The 23,325-nt window shown below is 39.6% G+C and overlaps 1 protein-coding gene and 1 pseudogene across 2 annotated transcripts in view; both read left to right on the top strand.

The window, feature by feature from the left end:
- The first annotated feature begins 3,979 nt into the window (after positions 1–3,979).
- On the top strand, positions 3,980–4,428 carry LOC138819291 (nuclear cap-binding protein subunit 2-like; annotated as a pseudogene).
- Positions 4,429–15,110: 10,682 nt separating this feature from the next.
- The window catches only part of Nkain2 (sodium/potassium transporting ATPase interacting 2), an 877,560-nt gene continuing 869,345 nt past the window's right edge, over positions 15,111–23,325 (top strand). The window contains exon 1 of one of the 2 annotated variants that reach the window (XR_011369284.1): positions 15,111–15,451. Coding sequence is in view for 1 of the 2 variants with exons in the window: in XM_070010131.1 (XP_069866232.1) it covers positions 15,398–15,451 (54 nt within the window). In the remaining variant the exon portion in view is untranslated. The remainder of the gene's footprint in view (positions 15,452–23,325) is intronic. The other variant, XM_070010131.1, reaches the window with a different exon arrangement.

Raw genomic sequence — 23,325 nt, 5'->3', positions numbered from 1 at the left:
TATGAAAGTCATCTTCATTTCTGGAAATAGTTTACTAGTGCTCAAAAGGAAAATCAAGGGGTTATTCTCCCTTCCTAATGTTGCAGCTCTCTTCATGCCTTATGTGCCATTTGTAAGTAATTGCTACCCAGTCTAGTTCCCTGGATGTCTCAATCTGACCATTACCTATTGCACCTCATGTCCCTTCTAAACAGAGTCAATGTCTGAACCGAGGTAGTTGATCCTTACCTGCTCTCTCTGCAATTCATTCTATCAACAGCCAAAGAGAAAATTCAAAAACTCAACTCTTAGCACACTCATGTCTAACTTCAAGCACTGCAGTGCACTTATATGTTCTTAATTTATTTTGAGTAAAATACATATTTTTTAAACCCATGGCCTGTGAGATCATTTTCTTACATGATCTAGATCTGTCTATCTCACTGGGATTATTACCTCCTGCACTGAGGTATTTATATTCTGGTCATTCTGATCATCTTCCTCCTATATGTATTTGATAAGTAAGATTCTTTTCAGCATATTTTCATTTTCAATTTCTTTAGTCTGATTTGTTTTCTTCCTAAATATGCTCATGACTGCCCTCTTCATAATTTTAAGTATTAGGTTTTTGTTTTTGTTTTTTGTTTTTTTCTTCTTGATGTTTCCTTTTAGAGAGGCATACCCTAATAATCTTACAAAAAGGATAATTATTTATTCTCATCCTTTGTAAAGCTTTTTTATTATGTGTTTGCTGATCCCTCCTAGTTTTCAGCCTTGGAATGTATGTTAAATGCAAATACATGCTTAGTATAATACTTATTTTTCCCAAATAGAAAATAGATTCAGGTGAGCACCGAGAATACTCCTAGCTTATAGTGGATACTGAAAACACAACTACTGCATATAACTTTTTATCCTCTATTCTGTTTCCTAAACTTTTATAGCTATCCTTGTCTGCAGGGCCTTTTTGAACTTGCGATAATAATTTGGAGAATAAAATACAAGCCCTCACCTTCAACTTTATGGACCTAAACATAATGGAAAGAATAAACAACTGAATCACTGATGCTTAGTGGTGGTGCAGGCCCCATAAATAATTTCAATGAAAAGTAATTTAATACAAAACATAGTCAATATAGCTCTGCTTTCCAAATAAAGATGATAGAGAATATATATGCTGAAAAATGATATTCCTAATACTGACTTAAGACAATTTGCAAACCTCAACTAAGCTAATATATAGCTGAACGGTATTGGAGGATGTCTTCATAAATCTTAGAGCAAAGTATATGCATGGAATTCTGGCTTTCTAAACAAATTAACAACTTCAGTGACCTAGATTTCCTTAATAGTATATTCTCTGTCTCTCTCTCACTTTGCTATTTTAAAATATTTTGTTTTAATTAATTTAATTACTTTAATTATACAAATTCATGGAGCATGGTGTGATAATTCCACATATGTACATAGTAATAATAATCAAATCAAGGTAGTTAACTTTACCATTTCCTTAAATGTTTGCTTTACTTTGGATTAACTATTTTTGCCTCTTCTCATTCTTCCCCTTCATTAGCAAACTTTTTTGCTGAGGCTAGCCTCAAATCATTATCTTCCAGTTTCTAACCATTTGTGTAGCCAGGAATACAAGTGTGAAACTGTGAGCCATAACACTGAACACAAAAATGTTTTCTTCCTTTCTTTCCTCCCTCCCTCTTTTCTTTCTTTCTTTCTTTCTTTCTTTCTTTCTTTCTTTCTTTCTTTCTTTCTTTCTTTCTTTCTTTCTTTCTTTCTTCTTTCTCTTTCTTTCTTTTCTTTTCTTTCTTTCTTTCTTTCTTTCTTTCTTTCTTTCTTTCTTTCTTTCTTTCTTTCTCTGTCTCTCTCTCTTTTTCTTTCTTTCTCTCTCCCTTCCCTCCTTCCTTCCTTCCTTATTCCTTTCTTTCTTTTTTCTTTTTTCCATCCATCCTTCCTTCTTCCTTTCTTCCTCTTTCCTTTCTTTTTTTCTTTCTTTCTTTCCCTCCCTCCCTCCCTCCCTCTCTTTCTCCCTTCCTTCCTTCCTTCCTTCCTTCCTTCCTTCCTTTCTTTCTTTCTTTCTTTCTTTCTTTCTTTCTTTCTTTCTTTCTTTCTTTCTTTCTTTCTTTCTTTCTTTCTTTCTTTGTTTCTTTCTTTCTTCTTTCTTTCTTTCATTCTTTCCTGGTAATAGAGCCTGAACTCAAAGCTTTATTTTTGCTCTAGGCTAATGCTCTACACCTGATGCATAGCTCAAGTGGCTTTGTATGTGACTCTGTGTGTGTGTGTGTGTGTGTGTGTGTGTGTGTATAGTTAACTGGAAATAGGAGTTTTTTGGACTTCCTTTCCCAGGCTGACTTTCAACTGCAATTCTCAGAACTCCTAAGTAGTTAGGACTATAGGCATGAGCCACTGGTGCCTTTTCACAAAGATTTTTTAACATCCACAATTTAGATTATAATTTATTTAAAATACCATACAGCATAATTAGTAATGATACTAGTATGGTATAAATTCAAGTAAGTAGATGAACTGTTGCTTAGAAGTGACTGTGATATAATTCCTCATGTTTATCTCTAGAAAAGGATTAGTATCATCCAGTTGACTGCTCTGTTTTCTGTGCTGTACAATCTCTTACCCTTGTTTCTCTTCAGATAGCTTTTACTAAGTAAATCTCATGCCACCACATTTCCTTCTCTTTCTAGTTTTCATGTTCAAGTCCAACTGTAAGTCTCATCCATGACATCTGTAATCCCTCTTAGGCTGATCAGGGGCAGGCAGATTTCAGATAATCCTCTTTGAGCTTTCCTCCTCCGCTGTCATGAATTATTACATGATGAATTCTCTCAGTTGGCACATTCCTGAGAGGAATGCTTATCCTAATCTAATATCTAATAGGAGTGGGAAACGGCAGGACAACCATGGCCAATTGATGGCTAGATTGCAGACAGTGGCTTTTTTGTTGAATTCCACAGAGGCACTGGTCATTTTATTGACTGAGGAGATTGCTACCAGATCCTGAAAAGAATTCTAGAGAAGGATTTCATAACAATTGAAGGAATCTAGCATTTGATACCAAGAACGGGCTCTAGAAATGAACACTATTTTAGGATACAATTATTTAATGGAGTCACTTAGTTAAGAAAACGATTAACTACAAAGTCCCTCAGGAAAAAACAAATCCAAGATGCATATGATAGGGAACTCTCTAAAAGGAGATGTGCATTTTTCTGGAGTTGTTCAGTCAGTGAAGCAGTAGACACATAGACAGTGCAGTGACTGAAGAGAGAATATGGTTCCTCAGGCTCCTAGGAATCATGAGCAGAATATTAACACTTTTAGAAGCAAAAATCCCACCGAAATGGTTTGGATGTGCAGGTAGGCTCAGAAAACTGTCACTGATGTGTCTTTGTTCACAATGTGATACAGTGATTTGAACTTGACCACCTCCACAGACTGAGAGGAAGACCCTTTACAATATATGTAGCTATGTTTATTAGCCTATGGCAAATACTGTACTGTCACCGTTTACATGTTCACAAGTGTGGAGCAAGTATCAGCTTGTCATACTCATAGAGTGTCCATTAGGGGCGCTAAAGGTTCCTTGACCCTGACATCTCAGCTAGAAACCAGAGCCACTTTCAACTGCTGACAACAACCAGTAAAAGGCTTGGGATACAAGTGCAAGGACTAGAGGCCAAGAGAGCAAGTGGAGATTTATACATTTTAAAGAAATTTCATATTGTTTCATCATTGATTTTACTGTGCCCAGTAGTGAAATGAAAATAATTGTTACCCAACTTCCTCATAACTTTTAAATTTTTACATAAAGTTTCCAACAGTCACATGTTCTATATATCATGTTATTGTCTGTATGTTAGAGATGAAGTTGCACAAAATTGGAAAAGGTATGTCAGGTATCTAAAGTCACATATAATAAGACAATGACGTGGCGTGTTTCTCGGGCCCTAGTTCCTGTCCACCTCTCGGCGTTATGTCCTGGGGCCTACTGAAGGCGCTGAGCAGCGACTCCTACGTGGATCTCAGCCAGTACCACGACCAGCATTTCCGGGGCAGGGGATGGGGGGAGACAATGAAGAATAAGAAAAACTACTAAAGAAATTACTACATTATGTGTTGGAAATCTTTCCTTTTACACAACTGAAGAACAAGTTTATGACCTCTTCAGCAAAAGTGCTGACATAAAGATAAAGTGAAAAAAACAGCATGTGGATTTTGTTTTGTAGAATACTGTTCAAGAGCAGATGCAGAAAATGCTATGTGCTACATAAATGGAACTCGTCTGGATGACCGGATGATTCGCACAGACTGGGATGCAGGCTTTAAGGAGGGCAGGCAGTATGGACGTGGGTGATCTGGGGGGGTCAGGTTTGAGATGATGCTGGAAGAGGCGGCTGTGGAAAACTGGCACAAAACCAGTGAGGGGTGAGAGCCTCATCCCGCACAACTCTATCCTTTGGCCTGTTGAACTTGCTGAAGAACATTAGCCAAGGTGTGATCAGTGTTTACTGAGCTGGTAGCTCCTTCATGGTTTTCCTCTGAAACAGTAAAAAGGACAGAATTCCCAACCAGTGCTTTTAATTCTAGTCTTAGAATTCTGGCCATGTGTCAGGCCAGCAGAATGGTTTTGTTACCAGCTCAGAAATTGTGTTCTTTAGCAACACATTTGATCTATAACTTTGACTAACTTATCAACCAAAAATACATGTCTTTATTTTTTTTTTTTTGGTAGATTAGGTAAGGGCAAAAACTTGTCTTACCATGCTTGAGTCTAAGAAGGTTCATGATTTTCATGGGCCTGTATTTTTTTTAATTGAAAACAATTTTTAAAACACATACATTAAAAAGCATGAGATACGTGTAATAAGAGTTGAAAGAGTAGTTTTGCCTAGGAAGCATGAGGTCCTGATATCTTCTCCTATCCCCCCAAAATTTATTAAACAAGGTTTTGTTATATTGTATAGGCCTGCTCTAAGTTAGGAACAGGTGCTTGACAACTAGCTTTGTTTTCTAGGTTGAATTCTAATCTCTAAAGGCAAACCTAGAGGTCAAAGACCTTTATAAATAGTTTGTTTTTCAAAAGGCCTTGAGGATACTTCTTGTTTACCTCTCAGAAAATTAGGGGCAGGACTTGGAGAGTAATTATTAAACATATTTTTTGAAAGATGTAAATGCTTTATCTAAATAACAAAAATTATTTATTGTAATACAGAGAACCTCAGGTACCCTAAAATAAGGGAGAGGGTGCACTGGCAATAGGAAATGGAGTGAAATAGCAAGATCACCAGATGAGAGGTAAAACACTGCATTGACACTTGACATTGCTGCTAAGGCCATCCACTTTACTCTTTCCATTTCCAGAATGATCGTGGAAACATCATTCAATTGTATTTTTTTTCATTGTTTTGCAGTACGGGGGATGGAACTTAGGGCAAGTGCTGTACTAATTGAGCCCTCAAATGGGTTTTAAATGTTTGAGAATTTAAGAGAATGCTTAACAAAAGCATCCAGAGATGCTTGCAGGAAGTGTCTATTTCAGCCAGTTCTCACGTTAAAGTCTGCATTTGTATTTTTCCCAATTAGTGTTACTGAGGTTCAAGCCTTAATAGTGAGATGCTGGTCGCTTGTACAGAGTGGAGTCTAGTGAATTTATTTTGCATTTGTAAGGCAAGAGGTAGTTTGTCTCTAATGTGAAAAAAAAACAAAGAATCTCTTAATCCAGCAATGAAGAATCTTCTAACTTCCACTAGTTTGTAAAGATTTGGGCTGAAGTTCTTCAGTGTGAATATCTTACATGTTTATAGTAAGTGAATTTTTTAAAATTTAAAACTGCTTGATTTTCTAAAGAGCTGTAACAATTGTAATGTTTAGAAGAAAACATTTACAAACATTCAGTGAAAATATACTTTGTTTTAAAGTTTATTTTTACACTGTAGTTTGGATTAATGTATGTAACTCAGATTTCTACAGGCCTTGAAACCCAGACAGTGGTTCTTACTTGGTTGTGTCTTCTGTAACAGGTTTCAATAAAGTTGGACCAATTAAAAAAAAATAAGACAGTGACTTTTAGAACATAATCAATCTTTATTCTGGAGTCCAGCCTGAAAAGAATCTAGCAGCATGTGAACATAGTGAAAGCGGTAGGAAATTCTATTATGGAAGAAATATAGAAGAGCTAAGATTGCATGGCATGGTGATGCTCCAGGAAGATGGTACCTCATTTCATCTTCAATCACCTTTTGTCAGCTTCAAGCATGTTGGACTTATGGGAAAGAGGGACAGTGAGGGTCTGGGAGGCAGCATGTTTAGTTAGAACTGTCTGAAGTTACAGGCAGGTTCAGGGAGTGTGATAGTCCAATGCTCAGAATTGATCAGATGGGGCCTGGTTACAATGAGAGCTTTCTCACTTGGCAGATCGTTCTGCTCTTACTTGATTCCAAAATGGCGGCAAAGGGACAATAGAAGTGAAGGGCTCAGTAACTAGAACTCTCTCTTCAGGACCAGCCATGGGGCAGAGTCTCTGCACCAGAGGGAGGGAGGTTTTTAAAATCATATTTCATTTCTAGGATACAGTTTTCCTGGGTTGTGTAGGTAAGTTAATTGTTTATTTTAGAAGTGTTTGTTGACCCATTTTAGACTAGAATGAAGCCTATCTTAATCTAGATGGGTAGAGTACTCAAAAACCCTTCTTGTGGCAATTAATAACCCTGGTGACCACATAGGCTAGTCACCTGTAAGTTGGAAAGCTTAATTACAGTGCTTTATATCCTGTGATCTTATCCTTCATTTTAGTTTTTCTTTGAATTTCCTATTGCTCCTGGCTACTTGCTACCTATCAAAAGGATCTAATTTATTTATTTCAGAAGCCTTTTTGAAAATTTATGTAAAGTGATCAGTACAAAGCTTGGAATGTGACAACTATTTAATATGGAAAAAGTGAAGGGATGGTACCTAGAGAAAGAGGGAAGGAGGAAGGGGAGGGGAGAGAAATAGAAAAAATAGAAAGGAGACAGAGAGAGAAAGAGAGAGAGACAGACAGACAAGACAGACAGACAAGAGACAGAGAGACAGAGACAGAGAGACAGAGGAGACACGACAATACAAGACCTCAGGAACTAAAAGAAGCTCATTATTTACAGGAATTGTTTGGTAGTATTTTTCATAAAATAATTATTACTACCAAATTTTGCCCTTAAAAATCTAGATCATCATGTCTTTATCTGGAAGATTAAAAGCACTTTCAACCATATATATATATATATATATATATATATATATATATATATGACATAATATATATGTTTGTGTGTGTGTGTGTGTGTATTTTTTTTTCCAGAGCTGAGGACTGAACTCAGGCCTTGCACTTGCCAAGCAAGTGCTGTTCCACTGAGCTAGATCCCAAACCTCTATTTTATATTTTTCTTGATATGGTATTATAGTATTTGACCTCAGATCATGGAGAAAATCACCAGATTCTTTTGCCTGTGATGCTGGTTCTTGTTGGGTTTAGTTGTATTAGTTATTTTCTGTTTGTCCAATAAAACCTTGAACAAGAAGACAGAGTGAAGCATCATGCTAGAACAAGGATGGCTCCTGCTTTAATAAAATCAGAGACAATAAGATTTTGATGCTCATAATTACAAAATATCTGTGCATCAAGAATTTTATATAAAAACTTTATTATTTGAATTTTAGGTGACATATATGAAGTATGTATTTACCACAGAATGCCATAGCAAAGTCCCTATAAACATTTAATAATTTCCAGGCATCGTTGTTCATGTTTATAATCCCAGCTGTTTAGGAGATGGAGATTGAGAGGATTGTGGCTGGAGTCCAGACTAGGCAGAAAAGTTTACAAGAACCCTTTTCAACCAAGAGCAAGGACTAGTGTACTGGCTTGTTTTCTTAACTCCAACAGAAAGCCTAAAATAGGTAGTTATCCTGCTAAACTATTGAGCTCAAACAAGAACTAACTAGAAATGTCTGCCTCTTGAATTTATCTCTGTATTTAAAGAGACAAGTTAAATTCAGTGTCCATTTAAAAATGCAACTCAAAAATGGAAAACAAATATTCAATTAGAATTTCTTAACTGTGGAACATATCAACTATAAAAAAGACACAGGTGTGTTTGGTATTTGTTTTTATTTTTTATCTCCAGAAGCGCAAAACATACCACAGTGTATGGACTTTGAATTTATCCAATTATACACAATTATACTACACTTACTTTCCTAACATTTCTCATTGTCACTTTTCTAATATTCTATTAAATTGGTGTTTATTAGGGTGGTAAAAGGAGAAAGTGTGCAAAGCAGAGCAAATAAAGAAATTTTGCAGTAACTCTATTATCTGGAAAGATACTTTCAAGCAGTGTAATAAATCTTAATTACACAGGAAAAATCTAGAGAACGTATTCCTGTGGCCTCACGAAAAAAATAATCATTTGTTTAGTCTCATTTTATTGAATAGTTTAAATGCTCTGTTCCTCATCTCATAATTGTAGAAAAAGAATCTAAATGTTAACTTTCTCCCAAGTATGTAAAGTCATTTGGACGGCTAGAATATGTTCTTTCTACTTATCTTGTAAATATAAAACCCAAATTATTAATTTTATCATTAATTTTATTCTGGTTAATTCAGAGTAATTATTTTTTATATTCTATTAACTGGCTTCTCTGAAATATTGGTATGAAGATAGCATTTTAATTTTCCTGCAATAGCATTAAGGTCTAAATTTTAATTGCACTTATTTTAATTCTTAAGACAGTAAATTTCATTAATAATACAATGGCTAACATGGATGACTTAAACCTTCAGGTTCTTTGGCATTCTTCTCACTAATAGGCATGCCTGCAGGTACCTCTCCTCTTCAACAAGATGGACTGATGACTTCTTTGTAACTAGTAAAGAAAGTGGTGTAAGTCAGGCTGTATTCTGGCATTTCTTGCTGTGCTTAGAGCTCTCAGCTACCACCTAAGAAGCTTAATGACTTAGAAGCAGCCACACTATGAGAAAGACAAGCTTTAGGAAGCCTTTACTTGCAGGTGCTCTGCTGGGCAGCTGTCCTGTTCCTCAAGACCTTACATCTCATGTGTTGGAAGTACAAGGGAATATATTTTCAGATGATCCCTACTCTAGCCATGGATCCAGGCATGCAATCTTTCCAGCTGAACACCCAGATATTATAGGACACAGACAAGCATTCTCCAATGTGCCTTCTCCAAATCCATTGCCAGGGAATACATGGACTCATTTAATGCCGTTGTTGCAAGTGGGCTGTTAAATAGCAATAGTAAGAGGGCCAGCAAGCTCATCTTTTCACTTATCTCTTAATTCCTGTTTAAAAAAAAAAAGACAAGCACAGAGCTGGGAAGCTGGCTCAGTGGTAGAGTGCTTGCCTCACATGCATGAGGCCCTGGGTTCGATTCCTCAGCATCATATAAACAGAAAAAAGCCAGAAGTGGTGCTGTGGCTCAAGTGATAGGGCATTATCCTTGAGCTGAAGAGCTGAGGGACAGCGCCCAGGCCCAGAGTTCAGCCCCCACGACTGACAAAAAAAAAAAGCATAAATTTGAGGACTATGTTGCATATGGCTTTTTTAATTTCTGAGAAATGTTTTCATTTCTATCCAGCATGGTTTTTTGTCTGAGATAATTTATGAAAATTATACTATAACTATGGCTCTTACATTTGTAAAATAATTATATTGATATGCTTAGGGCAACTCAGATTAGATAGCATGGAAATTATAAAAATATTCAGCTTAATGCATAAAAATAATCATTTGTACATGTGGATGCAGATGCTACTATATGTGAATGACCTTGATCCAAAATACTTGTGACCAGAGCTACTTCAGATTTTGCACTTTTTAGACTTTGGCATGTTTACCTATAACAGAAAAATTTTGGGTATGAGTATCAAGTGTAGACATACACTCGTTAATGTTGCATGTACAGCACAGGCCTAGTAAATTTCATAGTTTTGATAACTTGTGTTTGTGGTATCATGTCACCACTGAAACCATCTTGGATTTGCAGCATTTCAAATGAAGTATGGGCAACCTGCATCACATCCAGTACGGGTAAAGTCACAGGAAAAATAGCAAAAAATATCTCCGCCAGATACAAGTGGAAAGAATTCCCTCAGAAGAAATTTAACATTAATTAGCTTTACAGTTTTGCTCCTTTTCTTGATTCCCAAGTCCACTTTAAGAAATTTATCATGAAGAAATAATCAATTGCAGGCAAATTATAGTTGTAAATTTATGATAACATTTGCAATACTGAATCTTTGAAAAACAAACTGTTTCAAGTGTGATTCTAACACATTCTCACAAATGTAGTGGGTTTCATTTCTAAAGGAATCTATTATATCTATGTAGAACATGTATATGAGGTATACATGGTATAATACATATTTATAATCTTATACTTTGGCATGTCAAATGTCCGATCTAGTTCTTGCTGGGCAAGTATCAGATTATCAGTATAAATTTGTTTTTCCTCACCTCAAGGGGAAGCCTACATGCTTTGAGTCATGACCTTCTTTGTAGGCTGCAAAACTCTCTGCCTCCCCATCTTGAAAGTTTTTCTAACTTGTTTGTGAGCTTATGTGATTAAAAATTTGCCTACCTAGGTAGTGCAGGACATTCATCCATGTCAACCTTTTGAATTTGATCAGTTCTTTTAAATCTGCTGTATTATAAGTAGTGATATAGTCACAGTTTATAGGAATGGCCAAGTGGATATACTCTGGAGCCACAATTCTGTCCATAACAAAACTATAGGTTGAGAAAAATTATGAGTTAAATAATGGGGATATTAAGCATCCTAAACAATGTTAAACATGTGTGGCATGCAAAATAATGGTATCATTATTAGGTAGTAACTCTATGCTAGCCACTGTTTTCTTTAAAGCTTTCTACATGTTGATGTTTACTTAAAATAACCTATTGCATCACCACTGTCCCATTTCATAGATAAGAAAACCAAACCTTACTTGTTGATGAATGGCATAACTTGAATTTCTAAAGCCAATTGTCCTTCTGTGGAGCTTGTGAACTTGATAAATAACTCGAATATTTGTTCTTGATCCATTGTTGAGTAAAAAGAATCAGGCTAAAGTATGTCCCCTGCCATATAATCCTATTTTTGTAGTAAAATGATGCATAATGTGACAGAAATAATCCCTAGCAGTCAGAAGTGTTGAGTGATTGTTTTCTGATTTCTATTGGCTGTCAGTATTTAAGAAATATTATTTTCCTGATAGCTGTTGTTATCCAAACAAGGAAAACTATCCAAGTTTGTATAACATATTAAATAGATTAAATATGCTGGTGACTGTGAAGGTAATTATTCTTGTTATACTTACAAAATACAAGGAATGCAGACAGAATAAAATGCAGAGTGAACTAGCTCAGTGGAGTTGCGAAGCCAGCCTTGAACTTTGGCTCTGGCTGAACCAATGTGATGAAGACTCTAATTTGCTAACTGGCTGTGCACCTACTGCAGTCAGGGAGTTGTCCTGAAAGATAAATGAAGTAAGTATAAAACAACCTTGAAAAAGTACTCTAAAGCAGGATGGCAAGGTGAGCCAGATGGAGGTGTGGAATATGTAACACATTTTCCCCACAGAAAGAAGTAATTAACAATAGTTATGTCACCAGACTAGTCAACAAAAGCCCTTAGCACCTTATAGCTAAATAGCTTATGACCTCCTTTCTAAATGAAAATGCAATCGACATTCCAATTTGAGACATCTCTTCCCTCAATGCACTTCTGTGGGACAGCCATGATTCTCTCAGCTGTGATTAATGTTTCTTCCAGTAAGGCACTTAGTTTCAGGGACACTAGGAAATGGAACAAAAAGGGCACAGCCACCTCAAGAATGGAATTGTATCCCTAAGTAGGGCACCTTTCCAAAAGCTAGCCACTATCTACAGTGTTTTTGAAGGATGTGATCTGAATTTAGTTTAGAGATAACAAAGTAGGTGTGAACACTCATTATATATATATATATATATATATATATATATATATATAAACACACATATACATACACACACACATATAAAATCACCCCTGGATGAATTTCCAAAAGAATGATGAACAAGTACAGCAAAACCTCAATAGGGAATACATAAGTGGATTTTCCAATGCCACAAAGTGACTTCATAATTCTGCCACTGACATGTGCCTCTGATCAAGAGATGCGGTTTTTCTGTGTCTTTAAAATGGGCTTTTATTTCTTGTAAGTAAGGAGACTAAGTAGATTTTTGCCAGTAAAACACATAGTTATGCCAGTATATTTAGTAGGTACACACAGTCAATGGTCAGCATGGGTCACATTTGTGGTTCATTCTTCTAAGGTCAGAAATAACAACCAGGTGCCAGTGGCTCAGGGCTGTAATCATAGGTACTCAGGAGGCTGAAATCTGAGGATCACAGTTCAAAGCCAGCCTGAGCAGCAAGGTCCATGAGACTCTTACCTCCAATTAATGACCAAAAAACCGTGGCTCAAGTGGTAGAGCACTGGCCTTCAGCTGAAGAGCTCAGGGACAGCATGTAGGCCCAGAGTTCAAGCCCCATGATGGACAAAACAAAACCCAATCCTCTCCCTCCCCCCCACAAAAAACCTGTGGTTTTGTTTCAGGAATTTCTCTAGGTGGTGTTTCTCAGGATGCAGGGGCTTTTCTCAGTGATTTATTTTGGGGGTCATACCAGGGAGCAGTGGTAGAGAAATTTAAATGAAGCAGAGAAGGAAAGGAAGGAAAGGAAACAGTGAGATGGTTATTACTGGAGGTTGCAAAGGCTCAGTAACAGGTTACCGATGTGGTCCAGACCTGGGTCTTGGCGTTCCCCACCTGTGAAGGGAAAAACCTAGGGTCTGTATCCATCATCTCTTGTCCATTACTGGTTAAGGGTTGGTTTCAAGGTAACAACTTCAGTTTGCAAGGAAACAGTCACAAGTATTCATGGAAGATGGCATGTATTGGGACATGACAGTCCAGGAATTAAGGATGGGCACTGGCAGAGTGGGTTACCGTATGTTTTCCTTTAGCTTGCACAGTCAAGATGTTATTCAGGTTGATATTGGCTGCGGGCAAACTAACTCAGGACTAGGAATGCATACACACAAACACATTAATGCGTTGCTACATTTAAAAAGGTAAAAGAACGCTTCGGATAATATGACATCTAGGTTTTCAATATTTAGCAGGAAACTCTAGTTTTCTCTTCATGGCAATGCTAACGGAAGGCTAACATGGATCAAGACAGACTTTGCTTCTAGATCCTTCTGGCCTCATTTCACTGTAGGTTATGGGAGTATCTGTTACCCTCCAGGTCCTAGGATGTGGAACACCTCACCATTAAGCGCTTTTCAGAGGAAAAGCCTATGTTAAAAGAGACTCTCATGGCGGTAATAAAATCTCCGCATTCATACATTTCACAGATCAAGTCACTTTTTTGGCTTTCTAGGATTGACAAACCACTTTTGGAAATGCAGTCCCAGACTCCTGGAAAATGGAGTCCCTATGCTCTAATTCCATCTCGAGATAGTTATTCTGCTGGGTCATAATATTTACTCAAAGAAAGCAATCGGTTAGGATCCTTATTGCGATTCCAAGCATACATGTATCTTGCTCAAATACCATTTTCTCAGTAGAGTCAAGTCCACTTGCCAAGGAAAGCTCTTTGCCTGATGCGGTTTCATTCGTCCTAGGTCCACTGAGAAAGCTGTTGGCGAGACGCTTGTTGGTTTTGAGCTCCTGTAACTGTTACCCCCGCTCGGGACTTCATCCCAATGAGTGGTTTCCCAGGGGAAGCGTTTCAACACCAACCTCTTCACTTCTTGGCAAAAACCACGAATGCTTCCCCTAGCTGCCTAGGGCTATAAAAGAAAGTCGGCCCCCGAGTCCCCAGAACCTCCAGAGCGTCCGCGTTTTGCCCGCAGGTGGCAGCAGCGAGCTCCGGAGCGCGTCGGTGCAGGTGCGGGCGCCGCCGCCGCACCGCTCCGGGCCGGAATGCCACCAGCTGGAGAGCACGACCTGCGGGGACGGGACGGTCCCCGCGGCTGAGGTAACGGAGTGCGAACGTGATCTCGGATCCTTTCACTTCATTATTGGGGGGGAGTGAACACAGTTCCAAGCAGCCACAACAAACTCACGGCGGCGTCTTGACGCCCGCTGGTTCCCCAGTTTTCCCAACTCCAGCGGCAACTCCATCCATCGGCTCCCGCCGGGTTTTGCTCCGGGAACTCTCAGCTCCCGGGAGACTCGGGGCTGAGAACCGGGCAGTCGTGTGGGGGTCTCCGCACCCCCGCTCTCCTCGCTTGCGAGGGCGTGGAGGGGGGGAGCTTTTCCCTACTTGAGCCTTCGGGGCGGGTGAGGAGGCCTCCCCTGCATCCCTACTTCATCCCCCGGCCCATTCCTTAACCCTCCTCTTCGTCCCTTCCCCCCCCCCCCCGAGAGCCCACACTCGCACCCAAGCCTGCGCCCACGCTCGAGCTGGCGGCTCGACACCCACCCCAGCAGCCACGGCCGCGCCCCGCGGCGCCCTCCCCACCCAGACGCCGCCCAGGCTGCGGGCGCCCCCCTACGCCCCCCACCCCCCGTCGACCTGGGAGAAGTGGACGCCCTGGGAGGGGGCGGCGGGCACCAGGTGGAAGGGTTTGGAGGAGGAGGACCGCGCGAGGGGAGGGGCAGCGCCGCCCGCGGCCCGCGCGCCGCTCGGACCCCGCACCGGCGCGCGCCTCCGCACCGCGGCCGCCGGGGTGCTCGCCGAGTCCGGACGGCGCAGCCCGGGCCGCGCCCCGCCTCCTCCCGCCCTCCCGCGCGCCGGGACCGCCGAGCCCGGCGTAGAGCAGCCGTGGGCGGCGCAGGGAGGCGGGCAGCGCCCCGCGCGCGCTTCTGCCGCCCCCGGAACCGGCGCGCGGAGAGTGCGGGGCGAGCGCGCCTCGGGCGGCCGGGGCGGGCGGACGGGCGGGCGGCGGCCGCGCCGGGGCCAGAGCCGCGCAGGGGGGGAAGCGGCGGGGGCGACCCTTCGGGGGCCCCGATGCCCGAGGGCGCGGCGGCGCTGCCAGGCTGCCGCTGCTGCCCCTGCGGGCCCCGGGCGCGTCTCCGCGGGCGGCGCTGCCCGCGGCGCGGCGTGTGCACCGAGCGAGTGAAGGTATGTGCGGCGGGCGCGGCTGGAGCCGCCGCCGCCGCCGCCGCCGCGCCAGCAGGTCCTAATGCCTGTCCCTTCCCAGGACGCTGGCAGCACCAGCCCGGAGCCCCCGACCCCTCGGCAGGTTTGCCTGTCCTTCCCCGCGATCTGATTGGATAAAGTGGGGGCTCGACGGTGGCCGACGCGGGACAGTCTGGCGGTGGCAGGGGTCTCGGAAACCATGGGTTATTGCAGTGGCAGGTGCACGCTGATCTTTATCTGTGGCATGCAACTGGTAAGTGACACTTGGGTCCTCTTATTCGGTAATGTGTCTTTGAGGTAGTGGGCTGGGGAGTTGCAGTGACAGGGTCTGCCTTTGATGAGGACGGAAGAAAAAAAATAAAAGAAAAACAGAGGTGACAGATGTATTGCTTCTATTTAAAATGATTTCAGGGAGACGCACGGTGGGGACAGGAGAGGTGAACCTTTCTTTCTGCTCCTCATCTATTTCTGTCCCTCTAAAGACAGTTTGGCAGGTGCGGGTTAAACTTGTTACATTTATTGATTGATTGATTGATTTCTTTTTAAAGCAAAGCAAGGTGTAAGTCTTGTTTCTTTACCCTTTGCACCCCCATTGATAGAACAACGAGATCGTCACGTACATTTTTACTGTACAGGTGTTATAAGGAAATATAGAAATTCAGATTTCTCTTCTATATTCTTAGTTTGGTGTCTTTGTTTCTTCCTTGACGCGTTGTTTTTCTAAGGATATATTGCTTATAATTACCATGCTCTGATAAAACACTATGTAGGGCAGTGATATTCTTAGAGCAATGCGATTAAGAAGCCACATTGAGTTTAGAAAGTATGTGGATTGAAGAGGACTACTTAGATGAACTCACCGACACCACAGCCATGAACAGAACAAATAACCTTTAAATAACAATCACTACAGATAGAAGAAAGAAGCTCAGACGTTATGCACGACTTCTGAAATAGATACTGTTGTCGATCCCTGATGGAGAATTATATGTACTTTTTAAGGAATGCTATACAGTTGCAAAGAGACAAGAAGCCAACCATGGAAAATGTCATGTCTCTAAGGGGGATGGCAGGAGAGCTGAGGAGGGAATACAGAAAATTATAGCACTGTTAAATGGTTAATCTGAAGTAGGAGGTTTCCTAGAAGCTGATGGAACCATAAGACAGAAGGAGATTTGTGAAAGTCCAATCAGAAAGAAGTGTTCAAAATTGCAAGGACTTATTAAGACTGATAGAATTCCTCAAGTTTGTGTCATCAGTTGTCACTTATCATGAAGTCAAGTGTTTGTTGTTGTTCTGTTTAATGTTTAACAAAAGCAGTGCTTTCTGTGGTATGTTTTCTCAAGATGTTCTTCTTTCTCAGAAGTTATTTGGTGATGTGTATTTTGAGCTGAGAATTGTGTACTTATGCAATTGTTTGTAAGAAGAAGATAGAACTATAGATAGAATTTCAAGAACATTGTGTTTTCTCTGGGGTGTGTAAATCAGTTCATTTTTCTCTGCTAGATATTTATATAAGTTTTTGCAATAAAGGTTTTTTTTTTTTTGCCACCAATGATAAAGCTGACCAATACACTGGAAAAAGTTTGCTTTGTCAAACCACCCATATAGGGCAAGGTTTTTAAATTGTATAAACATTTTCAAAACAATCTTATTTCTATATATGAAACAGAAGAGGTTGCATTTTCTAATTCACAGTATAAAAGCCTAAAACTGAGAGAGAGTGAGTGAGTTAGAGCATTCTTATTCTACTTCATGCTTTAAAGACACCATTTAGCCCTTAATCATGTAGTTTCTCAGGGCTTTATTACTGGAGTAGGAGGGTGTAGATATTACATCAGTGGCACTGTGTGTGATAGATGCACACTCTTCAAGAACTTGAAAAATGTGAAAAACTTAAGCATACCCATGAGAAACTAGATATACAGAGTAGCACGATGCGTGTAAAGGTGTGTGTGTTCATACATGTGTGCATGCACATGTGTGTGCACACTTGGCCAATAGTGCAATTGTGCGTGTGCACATGCATACATGCATGCAGTGGTGCAGTAGAGAAATACTATCTCACTTATGGAAAGGAAACTCTGCCATCTAAGTTCTTTAACAAAATAGAAATAGTTGTAATACAGGAGCATGAGTCTTAGCAAGCAAATGTTTGAATCCTAAAGAGTATCTTGTACTTTCAAAGTACGATGTGATTTTTCCCTACTCACACTGTATGTGCTACCAGGCTAACACAATTAGCAGCCATGTTAATACAGAGATTCAGACAAAAAACAAAGGACAAAGAAAATCTAATTGTTGATAGGGTGGAAGGACTTAAAGGACTTCAGAAACTCTTGGCAATTGTTACTACTTATAAATAAGTAAAACCTCTTGTGCAATTATTAGTTGCAGAAATGTGGACTAAAATATAGGTGGATGTATATATGTTACCTTTGCTTTAGATATTTTCTTTTTGCTTTATGAATCTTTTAGCTGTTAGTCAAGACTGCTCTTACAAATAAACCAGGTTCTCAGACTAAGTTATTACCTGTGTACCAATGGCTGACATAAGTCATTCAGTTTTGTTCCCTTCTAAAATATTCAGAGTTATTACAATATTTACCTTTTGGTTTTGTAGTTGTATGGAAAAGTCTTAAATTAATTGAATTTATTGGATCTCACAAATAGTCTAAGATAAAAATAATTTATTATATAACTTTACTAGGTTTCTGAAAAACATTATCTTCCAAGCCTACAGATAGTATGTTTGCATTTTAAATAAAGGAATATGTATATCTACATCAATTTTGATGTAATCTTAGGAAAATACAAGTTATCTTTGGGTATTGTAGAAGTAAAAGGCATCATGCATCAGACTGTTTTCAGAGCAGATGCAATATTTTGGTCATTTAACCAGTGAAGGAGAGAGACCAGTGCTTTGGAGGGATTGATTGGTCAGGATTCTATATCTTTGTCCTTAATTATTTTGAATATACTGATATTATTTGACAGGCTAATCATTGAGATAAATGTATTTTTTAAGTCAGAAAATAAGCTTGTAAGACAATAAATTAAAATTCTGTGTATTAGCTATGATAGCCAACTTCCAATAAATTGAAATATATGAACTAAATACTTATGCTAGTCTTGGATTTTAGGGTGATTTCTTCAAAAAGGGATGAGATTTCTGAAAGCAGATTGGGTATATGGGTAGAATCTGGGATTTAAACTCATACTCTCAAGAAATTAAACTTCTGTTTGCCATGGCTCTCCTTAATGCTGAGAAACTGAAGATTTCAGAGTTCCCAAAATGTTTACACTTGAATTTTCAGTGATGGATTTATTTAGTAGTATAGGACAAGAGCAATTTAACTTATTTACAACTTTCAGCATCTTGTGAAAGAGTTTGGCATCTTTTTCAGTGTTTATTTGAATCAGAGTATACAAATGCTGAAAAAAGTAATGTGGTATTTTGCAAGGAAAAAAAAATCACCCAGTTACAATATAGAAGAATAGAACTCATTTTGGATTCTAAAGACAGCTTTGTTGTCAAGTAGGGAAGCTCAAACTCGCCCACATTTTGCACATCAAACTCTTGTGTGGCACAAAGCGTATGTGGCATCAGCTTTTGAAGGAAAAAATCTGGATTTACATTCAACAGATTAAGACAAGAACATGCTATTTTTATCACGCATCTCCTTTCTGAAATATTGCTTACTCGGAGCAGGTGCAGCTAACAATTAGGTTAGTACGCATGTGTGTTGCTCCCAGTGGCAAAACATTGGAAACTAAAGAATGACTGTAGCTTTGGATGATACAATTATTATGTATATGACTTGTATTTAAAGTCATCACAAGTAGAGAGACTTAATGAAAGAAATTATAATTATGAAATGCTATAGGTAAACTTGTGATTTCTGTACAATGCTTATGATTTGTTTGACATTTGGTTACTATTTAGAAGTTAAAGCACTTAACAGGAAGGAGTCTTGAAGAGTGCAGGTAGAATCTTGTGGCTCTTTTTGACAGTTCTTCGAAAGTTTATAGATAGCTTCCTCTGCTCTGAGTACTTTGAAGTTCACATTGATGAAATCTTGGCATTGTTAATGGATCGGATTCTTGGAGAAGACTCATGCAGTACTTTAGAAAGTTACAAACTAGAAATATGCAATCAGGTTACCAACCTGTAAAATAACTCTCTTTTTCATAATGTTTTCTACTTCTCTATGAAGTAGTATGAAGCATGCTTTTGTTTGTAATTCACCCTTCCATAACAATGTAGCACTACTTTGCCTACTTTGCCCTACTTTGTTTACAAAGGATAAAAGGTAGAAATTCCTGTGTAAACTTTGTTTACACAGGATAAAAGGTAGAAATTCCTTCCACTGTCCATACTCCAGCTCTATTTTCTGGTTAACAAATCAGGTAGCAACTTCTTGTATTACCATATGTACTTAGACAGGAATAGGTAAACTTGACTTCAGTAGAGCTTTTCCTTGTTTTTTTCAAGTGAAAGGATGTGTAGCATCCCTTGTATGGTATGCTAGGGCAACGGCCCAGACAAGAAAATGGATATTCCCCCCTCATTTTTTCTCTCCTGCTGATTTACTTTCAGGCTGAATTTTCTACTTTGCTAGGTAAGAATCTCAGAATGGGCCAAGTGCTAATGGATCAAGCTTATGATCCTACCTACTCATGAGGCTGACGTCTGAGGTAGTTCAGTGTCAGCCATAGGCCAGGTGTTGGTGGCTCATGCCTGTAATCCTAGTTATTCAGGTTCATGGTTCATAGCCAACCTCAGGTAGAAAAGTCCATGAGACTCTTATCTCCAATATATTACTCAGAAAAAGCTGGAAGTAGCCTCATGGCTCAAGTGGTAGAGCACTAGCTGTGAGTGGAAGCAGCTTGGGGAGGGACAGCACCCAGGCCCTTAGTTCAAGCCCCAGGACTGGCAAAAAAACAAAAAAAACAAAAAAAAAAAACAAAAAAAAACCAACCTTAGTCAAAAACTCTGCAACACTCTATCTTAAGTTAATCAGCAAGGAAGGAAGGAAGGAAAGAAAGGAAGGAAGAGAGGGAAGGTAGAAGGGAGGGAGGGAGGGAGGCTGGCTGGACAGGGGCACTCGCTCGCTGGGAGTGAAAAAGCTGAATTGAGAGCCTGAGGCCCTGTGTCCCAGCCTCAGTAAATTATACTACTAACTTTATTTAACAACTGTATGGACATGTAGTAACTAAAAATTTAAAAACTGGCTTTCAAGTTAGGCTATTTGGTAGAATTTCAAGCAGCCTAGGGCTGTTATTTCTGTAATTCTGAAGTCATGATTACTTATAATTAAACTACATTATTTTCATACTGTGTTTGATGTGGACTTATGAAACCAAACACACACATAGGAAAAATACTTTTACTCATTTTGTTCTGCCTATAGAATGAAGTCTCCCACACCTTTTTGGCAGTGAAATCATTGCTTTTGGTAATACAGTAAAATAGTAACATATTTACTAATGAGAACATATGCTGATAAAGGAGTCTAAGAAAGGAATCATTAGTCTGTTTTGTCATTACATGAATATCACAGCATATACTTATACAAACCCAGTGGTACAACCTACCCACGCTAGGTCCACAGTAGAGTTGTGGTCTTATGTGGACTTGTCACTGACAGTGTTACAGAGCACATATCTAGGCCATCAAGATACTCCGTTGTAACTTCAGGTTCTGTCCCCCCCCCCCCCCCGCCTTGGGCTTGCTTTTTGTTTTTGCTTTTGCTGTTTTTGATTTCTGTACCTTTTTTTTTGGGGGGGGGGTCTGGTCGTGGGGCCTGAACTCTGGGCCTGAGTGCTGTCCCTCAGCTCTTCAGCTCAAGGCTAGCACTCTATCACTTGAGCCACAGCGACACTTCCGGCTTTTTTTCTTTTTGCTTATGTGGTGCTGAGGAATCGAACCCAGGGCTTCAGGCATGCAAGGCAAGTGCTCTACCACTGAGCCACCTTCCCAGCCCCCATTTCTGTACCTTTTGTATGTAAGTTTATCTGTCTTGGGAGGATAAGGTGGAGCTCAGAAATGATGGGACAAAGGGTGAACAAATGCAGTGGTGATACTCACTAGACACTATGTTGAAAATGAACCATACAACTTGGGGAGGAGAAAAGAGTGGAGAGGGAATGAGGGAAGAAATGAAACTGTTAAAAAAATGTACTCATTAACTTACATGTAACTGTAACCCCTCTGTACATCACCTTTATAGTAACAATGAGAAATATTTTTTTAAAAAAGATACGATGTTGTATGATCCCTTTATCTCCCCTCCTTTGTCGCAGTAATTCTAGAAATAAGTAGTATTTACACCTAATTTCTATGGCAAGGAAATACAATTATGTAAAGCTTTTTTCTTTGTAGAATTTCCTCCCCAAATTGAAGACCATTTGAAAATCATGAAGGAACAAGGTAAATTCATATATTTTTTCATTAGATTAGGGAGAAGAACAAAATTAACAACCTTTTTCTTCTTCTTTAGTATTTCAGGTATGTTCTGATATAGAAGCTCTTAGTGTCTGAAGGAGTTACGTTTTTCATTTTCCTGGAAGCTCTGTTTCCCTTCTGTAGATTCTGAAACAAACATTGGCTGTAATTGACAGGAGATTTGAAATGTTGATTATCATATAAACTGTAGACTTTTGGTTTTCCAACCTTGAATAGGAATAGAATCTTTTCTAATGCTAATACTTTTTACTTTTGAAAGTACCTTTTTCTTTGGGGGGGGGGGTCTGGTCGTGGGGCCTGAACTCTGAGCCTGGGTACTGTCCCTCAGCTCTTCAGCTCACTACTACCTGAGCCACAGCGCCACTTCTGGCTTTTTTTCTTTTTGCTTATGTGGTGCTGAGGAATCGAACCCAGGGCCTCAGGCATGCAAGGCAAGCGCTCTACCACTGAGCCACCTTCCCAGCCCCTGAAAGTACTTATGAATCACATGTTCACCTTGATTTCAAAAATGCCATTTTAAAATTAAATTTTGAAATAAATTGCTTTAGCAATATTTGCATTTTTGGTAGTTTGATGTATATATGTATGTGAATATAAACATACATACACACATATTTGTGTGTATGTGTGTGTGTGCTGGCCCTGAGGCTTGAGGGCCTGGGCATTGTCCCTGAGCATTTTTGCTCAAAGCTAGCATTCTACTACTTGAGCCACAGGTCCACTTCTGGCTTTTGGTGGCAAATTGTAGATAAGAGTCTCATGGACTTTCCTGTCGGGGCTGACTTCAAATTTTTACCCTCAGATCTCACATCTCAGATCTGTATTGTTAGGATTATAGACATGATCCACTAGCACCTGGCTTAGTTTGGTTTATTTTTTAAAAAAATCTAGCTTAGTAAAATACATAAACATTAATGAAAACCTTATTATTTACTAGCAGCCTGAATGATAAATAAGTGGATGTTTTGTCACCGAATCTTCTTTAGTAATCCTTTAGTAACATATCCCCACTTTGTAGACAGGAAATGGAGAAGCCAAACAATTACCACTTTTCAGATGTCACCTGCTTAATAAGGGAGAGAGATTGCATTCAAGTCAAGGTCTGTGAAACTCTAGGCCTGTCTCTGAGCCTATGTTTCTGTTCCACACAACATTTGTCTTACTGAGTCCCTTCTATGTAGCAGGAAGTGCTTCAGTATTTTTTATTGGCCTTGCTGACCAAGGAACTTTCCCTCTGTTAATTCTATGGTACCATAATGGTCAACTCAGGATTACTCAAGCTCATAGAGGCAAAGTTAGGTCAGGCTGTCCCAGGTAGTCTGAGGGGTTCTTAAATAGAAGCTGCTGGTGTAAGCACTAGAGAATGAAAGAGTATAATACAAGGCCGCTTCTTGCAGAGTAAGTGTTCCTTGCTCTTCCCACTAGAGTTCAGTTGCTCCCAATCCTCTGAAACAAGAGAAAGAATCCCTGGCTGTGTTTCTGTCATTATTTGTGACCAGAAAACAATGTTTCAGATGCTGGCATTTCTATGCAGCTATTGACAAAGTTCTACTCAGTAATAGCTTGGAATGTTGCTAGTTATGTATAAAATCATCCCTGTAGGAAAAAGAAACATTTATTTTTTCCATTTGAAATTTCCTGTTTTTTAACCGATCTCT

Source organism: Dipodomys merriami, unplaced genomic scaffold (genome assembly GCF_024711535.1).
Source record: "Dipodomys merriami isolate MVZ:Mamm:240054 unplaced genomic scaffold, mDipMer1.0.p SCAF_8, whole genome shotgun sequence".
Classification (NCBI taxonomy): Eukaryota; Metazoa; Chordata; class Mammalia; order Rodentia; family Heteromyidae; genus Dipodomys; species Dipodomys merriami.
Note: the sequence above shows the minus strand (reverse complement) of the source record. Positions and strands in the feature narration are given on the sequence as shown.